At 45.1% G+C, this 7,298-nt stretch overlaps 1 protein-coding gene across 1 annotated transcript; it reads left to right on the top strand.

Moving 5' to 3' along the window:
* Positions 1–1,483: 1,483 nt before the first annotated feature.
* Positions 1,484–5,189, top strand: LOC149289191 (nucleoside hydrolase-like). The gene is made up of 5 exons (XM_089490862.1): positions 1,484–1,666; positions 1,969–2,154; positions 3,791–3,902; positions 4,317–4,453; positions 4,842–5,189. Exons 1-5 carry the CDS (start codon positions 1,484–1,486, stop codon positions 5,187–5,189), a joined length of 966 nt encoding a protein of 321 aa, XP_089346988.1.
* Positions 5,190–7,298: the final 2,109 nt, after the last annotated feature.

Raw genomic sequence — 7,298 nt, 5'->3', positions numbered from 1 at the left:
TGTTTGCAATCTTGTTTTATGATGATTATGATTATTATGTTTATCATTATGATGATTATTATTATGATTATTCATATTTTTATTATTATGATGATGATTATTATATTAGTTTAGTGAATGTAAAGCTGCAATCTCTTCTTCCCTTTGACCGAACCTCCATGTGACAGATCCCGGGAGTAGGGATTGAAACATTCATAGGTCAGGCGATAATCTCCAGAACTGATTGAGATCTGATTCTGCATCTTTACTCCAGGGAACTGGGCAGGCTGGATGGGCTGTGGATGGGTTTTATCTGTCATCAAATTCTATATACCGTATTGGCTCGGATATAGGCCGCCCCCGTATATAGGCCGCACCCTAAAAGTTTGGTGCTTTTTTAAAGAAAAAGTTTTTTTCTTTAAAAAAGCACCAAAAAAACATGCTGCCACTCTGCCCCCCCCCCCGAGATATGCTGTCACTGTCCTCCCTCCCCGAGATATGCTACCACTGTCCGTCCGCCCCCCCCCGAGATATGCTGCCACTGTCCACCCCCCCCGAGATATGCTGCCACTGTCCTCCTCTGCCCCCCGAGATATGCTGCCACTGTCCTCCTCCCTCCCCGAGATATGCTGCCACTGTCCTCCTCCCTCCCCGAGATATGCTGCCACTGTCCTCCTCCCTCCCCGAGATATGCTGCCACTGTCCTCCTCCCTCCCCGAGATATGCTGCCACTGTCCTCCTCCCTCCCCGAGATATGCTGCCACTGTCCTCCTCCCTCCCCGAGATATGCTGCCACTGTCCTCCTCCCTCCCCGAGATATGCTGCCACTGTCCTCCTCTGCCCCCCGACTTACCGGAGCTGACTCCCGGGTGTCTTGCGAGGCCGGCGGGGGACATCTACGCAATACGCGTATACAACTTCCGGTGCGTTGTATACGCGTATTGCGTAGATGTCCCCCGCCGGCCCCGCAAGACACCCGGGAGTCTGCTCCGGTAAGTCAGGCGGGGGGCCAGAGGTAAAACGCATCGTGCGGACGGTCACCGGCTGTGACGATGCGCTTAGACAACCTCCCGTGCCGGCACCCCCCCCCCCCCCCCGTGGGAAGTGCTGGCAGGGGAGGCTGTCTGAGCGTATCGGGGAGTAGGATGCAGGTCCCCTGCACCGCTGCGGGGGATCTGTATCCTAACCCCGCTGCCTGCCCGGCGCCCGGGACTGCATGTCCCGGGCGTCGGGCGCTAGACCCCGAATATAGGCCGCACCCCCACTTTAAAGACTTAAAGTGGGGGAAAAAAGTGCGGCCTATATCCGAGCCAATACGGTATATGTATGTATATGTATGTATATGTGTAGCTGCGGTGAAATGGTCACATGGGGCTGATGCATAAGGAAGCTTCAGCAGTAGTCCGTCCAGTTGTTTTTCGTACGCGTGGATATTGAGATTCTGGTTACTATAGTGTGTATACGCCGTCCCCTCTCTCTCTCTCTCTCTCTTAGTAGCATCAGGATGTCTAAGAAGCTGCTCCTGGTAGATGTGGACTGCGGTGTAGATGACGCTCAGGCTCTGATGATGGCTCTGGCAGCTCCAGAGGTTGAGATCCTGGGGATCACGTGTTGTCATGGCAATACCCTGGTAGACCATGTCTGTGGAAATGTGCTCCGCGTCCTGCAAGTCTGCGACAGGCTCCAGGTGACTTCTGCTGTTTGTATTTTGGGGGATCTACACGCTGATGTAATATTTACTAGACGTGTGTAAATGGGCCAAACCTTCTCTGCCCATCACTTCTGCACCTTCTTCTTTATCTTCTCTCTTCAATCCTTACTCTTCTTTCTTATTCCACATCTCTGCAGACAAAATAGCGACGCTGGGGTGACATCCTCTGTGATCCTCCAATCAGGAGAGAGGAGGTTACTGTAAGCGCCAACATATTGCCCTCAGATGAACTGTATCAAGTTTTTTTTCTTGCTACTGAACCCTTTCCGTGCTTGCAGATCCCCGTGTACAGAGGGGCGAGCGGGCCACTGTTGGGCGAGGCACATTCCATTAATGCGTCCCATTATCACGGCAAAGATGGCTTGGGAGATGTGCCTGACCCTGCTGCTCCTGGACTCGACTGCTTGCAAAAGGAGCACGCGGTTCTGGCAATGCTGAGAATAGCCAACGAGTATTCGGGACAGGTGAGTTACTGACATGTCTGATTAAACTAAAAATAAAAGAACATTATTATTATTTATATAGCGCCAACAATTTATGCAGCGCTTCTTACAATAATATTCAGAATATTTTCAGATGCGAGAGGCAGAATAAACATTGTAGGCAGCCTGTTGTGATTAAAACTGCCCTAACTAACAAGAATCAAATAACGTGCAGAAAAATGAATCCTCCTTGAGGGGGGCAGCTCCACTAAAGAAGAATGTGTGTTAAAGTACTCCGTGACTACTTTAATATGCATTCTCTACAATAAAAAGGCTCTGGAGAGCCCCGCACTCCCTGCTTTCCCAGAGCCAGCGCTGGAGCTGACCGGAGGGAGCGATATCACATGCAGGAAGATGCATGGAAAATAGCAGGGGCAAATGCACAGCCCCTATGCAATTGGAAGGGGGGGGGCCACGGTAACTTAAAGGGATCATGTCATGAGCATTAAAGTGCATTTGACGGCTGTAAATACAAACTAGACTAGCTTTAGTCACTCGCCTTAAAACATTAGCCTGTCCTGCATAATGAGACAAAAAAACCAGATCCCAGTTTGAGGACATTGGCTGACATTGAGACATACAACACTTTAGCTTGACTGACTCTTTATTTTGCACACAAATCTAGCAAAGTATCACGATGTCAGTCTTTCATGGTAGATAGTGTTTTTTCTTTTAGGATTTTTCTTTTTAAATTTATTTCTAGGCACAGCAGACACACATGTACATTCTATGACCAAATGTATATGGGCACCAGACCATCGCACCTATATGAGCTTGTTGGATATCTAATTCCAAAACCACGGGCATTAATATGGATCCCCCTCGCAGGGGCACAGTCGTGCTGGAACAGGAAAGGTCCTTCGCCAAACCGGTGCCACAAAGTTGAAAGCATACAGTTGTCTAAAATGTCTGTATGCTTTAACATTAACCTTTACTGGAAAGAAGGGACCTCACTTAAACCCTGAAATCAGCCCCAGACATTATCCCCCCTCCAACATTACAGCCGACACTATGCATTCCAGCGTTCTCCTGGTATCCACCAAACCCAGATTCATCCATCAGACCTCCAGATAGTGAAGTGTGATACATCACTCCAGAGAACACAGTGCTTGTGCTTGGCATTGTGCATAGTGATGTTTGGCTTGTGTTCAGCCATGGAAACCCATTTCATGAAGCTCCCGACGCACAGTGCTTGTGTGATGTTGCTTCCGGAGGTAGTAAGCGAAGCTACAGAGGACAGGCGATTTGTACATACCACATGCTTTAGCTCTCAGCAGCCCCGCTCTGTGAGAGTGTGTGGTGTGTTGCTTCCACTTCACAATATTAACACAGTGGGCCGGAGCAGATCTATCAGGGCAGAAACGAGTGAACGAATCTGCGTGCTGTTATTCCTCATGCACCAGAGCATCCTAGGCAATAAACAAAGTGTAACACATACATTCACAAACACATTAGGATGTAGTTCAGGGGAAGCCAACAGTTGGCTCACCAACTGTAGAGCAACTATAGCTCCCATGATGGCCAGCTTGGGATAGTGACAGAGCATCTTGGGAGGTTTATTTTTCCAGCTACTTATGTTGTATCTTATTTTTGTGATAATATTTTACTTGTGCTCTAGGTATCCTTGGTTGCAACAGGGCCTCTGACTAACCTGGCATTAGCCGTGAATATGGACCCAACTTTTCCACATAAGATTAAAAGTCTCTTTATCATGGGTGGCAACATGGAATGTAAGTAAAAAAAAAATGGAGTGAGACTGAAAATGGGCAGACTAGATGGGGCAAATAGTTCTTGTCTCTTGTCAAATTCTGTGTTTTTTTATAGTGGGTAATATACTAATTGGCCCTTCTCATTTTATATCCTCATTGACTCAGGGTAGCCCGCATTAAGCATGGATTGTCAATTTGGCACACTGGGCAGATGCCTGGCGGGCCGATAGGGCCACTTACCTATCGATACTGCCTCTCCAGTAGCAGTCCAGCTGCACGCTGAGAGAGAATAAATACATAACGTGCTGCCTGAAAGTGCCAGGGCTCCCCATTGATACATTTCCAAATAAATCCTAGAAGGCGTTTTTATTTAACGATATGATAACAGGTTGTATCACAAGCAATTGTGCAGTTTAATGATTCCGTTTTCTTTAGCCAGGGGAAATACTACAGTGTGTGGGGAATTCAACTTTGCATGTGATCCAGAAGCAGCCTACATCGTGCTGAATGCCTTTGAGTGTCCGACTTACATCGCGACATGGGAATTCACTTGTCAGAACTGCCTTTCATGGGTGAGGAAAGACAATATTCAGTATTGTATGTCATAGAGACCCTCAAAGATGTTTTCTGCACAACTTATAGTTCAATATATATATATATATAATTAGTCTACAACCACACATTACATAAATTATATATTTACTTTAGAAAGAAATGCAATTACAAGTTCAGCTATTCAGATCTGAGCATGAAATACTTGGAAGCGAGAGAAACCCCAATGTATTTCCTGGTATAACATTTTCTAAATAAATAGTAGTAGTGAACGCATTCAAAAGGTCTTGAAGTAATGTATTTTTAAGCTTTAAGAGGCACTGAGCAAAGTGTGCAACTGGAGCAAGAATGACTTTGATGTAGTTTTTGCTCTTAAGTGTTTTGAGCGGATTTTCTGTATTTTTCCAGGCCTTCCATAAAGAATGCATTCATCAGGATACCAAAAAGGCAGAGTTCATGAGAAAGATCTATGCTCACGCTGCAGAATTTACCGAACGCTGCTCTGATGACCTCGGGGAGGACTGGGGTAAAGGTTTTGTGTCTTGTGACTCATACGCCATGGCCGCTGCTGTAGACGAGAGCTTTGTTACAAATGCTATGACGTGTGCAGTGAGTGTGGAGCTGAGTGGGACCTACACCCGAGGAATGATGGTACTGGACACTATAGGAAAACTAAACAAGAAGCAGAAAGCTTCCGTCATGACTAAATGTGATATGGAGAAGTTCAAACGCTTCATGATGGCTGCACTGAAATAACAAAAGTGACATGTTAGGTTTTCTTTTACATAAAACCTCAAACAAGGAAACAAATCATAAAAGAAGCTGCGCACATTTACCTCATTCACTTACTGCACATGGAAGAGTACTGTGGCTCATTGTGCTTGGCACACTGAGTACTCTAGAGTAGCGATGTAGCGAGCCAATTGTGATTCACTCCTATCAACTTTTTTTACGAGCTGCTGATAGTAACCATTTTAAAACATTCAAAGTGAACAGTGAAATGAAGTAACCCCTCCGAATATTTACCATAGAAATACTGCAGAAAAAAGCAGGCCTAGTGTTTGCTTCCATTTGTCGCGATAGCTCTCACCTCTCCATGATCATCAGCTATTAGTGATCTGGAAAAGCCACCTAGAATATACAACACATATTACATAGGCCACGTATTGTCCCAAAAATAGCACAATGTGTCTTTGATTTGCGACAATACTCTGGCTTGAGTTATCTCTGATGTCCACTCAGGCTAAGACTGCCGTTGGTGTCCAAAGTCTGGCTGGGAAAGTTGACACCCAACTGTAGTGAAGACAGATGTACTGTCTGTAAATGATGCTGGGAAAACAGGAACTTAAGAACACCCATGCAAAAGTTTATGAAAGTTTTCCTGCTCTTCTGCATCAGGTAATACCTACTTAGCACACATTACTAGGAACACTACCGACAATATAGAGGAAAAAAATGTTGGGAGTTCCCCTCTGATATGTAATATAAGATTTAGTCACTGGCTAATAAACAACAATTTGAATATGAAACAAAGGGTCATCTGTAATTCATTTATTTGGTTTCTGTGTGTTTAGGCCTTTTGTGTTTATTATAGTGTTATATATAACACTATCATTGTACAGCATTGTGGGATCTGTTGGAACAAATAGGACAAATAGATGGCATGAATCCTCCCTGTTTTCTGTTTCGTTCTCTCTTGAGTAGCCTAAAGCACAGATCAGTCTTGGGTATTGTCTTTGAAAGGGCAGAATTTGAGTGAAGGTCCCACAAATACATACTGACCTTATGGTTTTATAGTAAGGATAAGGGTGCCAGTGTGGACAAGAGACTGGATATGTAGGCTTTTGTGGATAAACCTCTTCTCTGCATCAGAATCCATCAATAAAGCGTTTAGAATAGGTCAGTTTGGGAGTAAAGCATTTCACCAACAAATTTGGTGATTTGGATGAAAAACCCTGGAGTCTCATGCCACAAAAAGACCCATTCAGTCCGTCTATTCTGCCCATTTGTTCTGATGCAAAGACTCAGAAATCCTTAATCGGTCAGATTCCCGTATTTAAATATCCCTCACTGTATTAACCTCTGTAAATTCTGCTAGGAGGCTGTTCTTATTTACCCCCTCTTAATAAAGGATAACGTCCTTGCATTACTTCTAAGTTTTTTACTCTCTCTAGTTTTAGATTGTGACCTCTCTTTCTAACATTTCACCTTTGAATAAACTTCCTTCCTCTATTTGTCCGTTTATGTCTCTGTCGCCCTCGGTCTCTTTTGACCACGTGCTATACTCTTACACTTTTTGCATGTTGCTGTGTATATGTGTATATGTGGCGGCTGCACACTAAAGGACACCATATGCTGCATGAGTGACAATAAAAGTCACAAATGCCCCAGTGGCATTCTTTAGGGTAGCTTTATGTGCATTCCTACCCTTGCCTGTACTGGTTCACTGGCATAACTACAGGCGTCGCAGGGTCCCTCTATGGAGCCCAGTGTGGCCCGATGTTCATGTCTCCTCATACAGATTCAAGATAGTTTAGAAAGGGCACTTCTGACCTGGACCGCACCATCCCAGGCACGGGGAGACAGGAGCATATTGGTGATCATGTGACATCACCCTGTGGTAAAATCGAGGTTGCCTGCACAGTGTGTGAGCAGATGAATATCAAGCTGCAGGAGTGGTGAGAGGTAAGCAGGGGCGGGGGTTGTTTGTATATATGAATGTGAGCATGGATGTGTAATTGCGTGTGTGAGCATGGATGTGTAATTGTGTGTATGTGTGTGAGAGCATGGATGTGTAATTGTGTGTATGTGTGTGAGAGCATGGATGTGTAATTGTGTGTATGTGTGTGAGAGCATGGATGTGTT

The sequence above is a fragment of the Sceloporus occidentalis genome, unplaced genomic scaffold, assembly GCF_023333645.1.
Source record: "Sceloporus occidentalis isolate IW3139 unplaced genomic scaffold, rSceOcc1.0.p SCAF_47, whole genome shotgun sequence".
Lineage (NCBI taxonomy): Eukaryota > Metazoa > Chordata > Lepidosauria > Squamata > Phrynosomatidae > Sceloporus > Sceloporus occidentalis.
This window is presented reverse-complemented; position numbering and strand designations above follow the sequence as displayed.

Coding starts and splice junctions, on each gene's coding strand:
- LOC149289191 (XM_089490862.1), top strand. CDS start 1,484: ATGTCTAAGAAGCTGCTCCTGGTAGATGTGGACTGCGGTGTAGATGAC. Junction 1,667..1,968: donor AAGTCTGCGACAGGCTCCAG/GTGACTTCTGCT, acceptor CCGTGCTTGCAG/ATCCCCGTGTACAGAGGGGC. Junction 4,454..4,841: donor GTCAGAACTGCCTTTCATGG/GTGAGGAAAGAC, acceptor GTATTTTTCCAG/GCCTTCCATAAAGAATGCAT.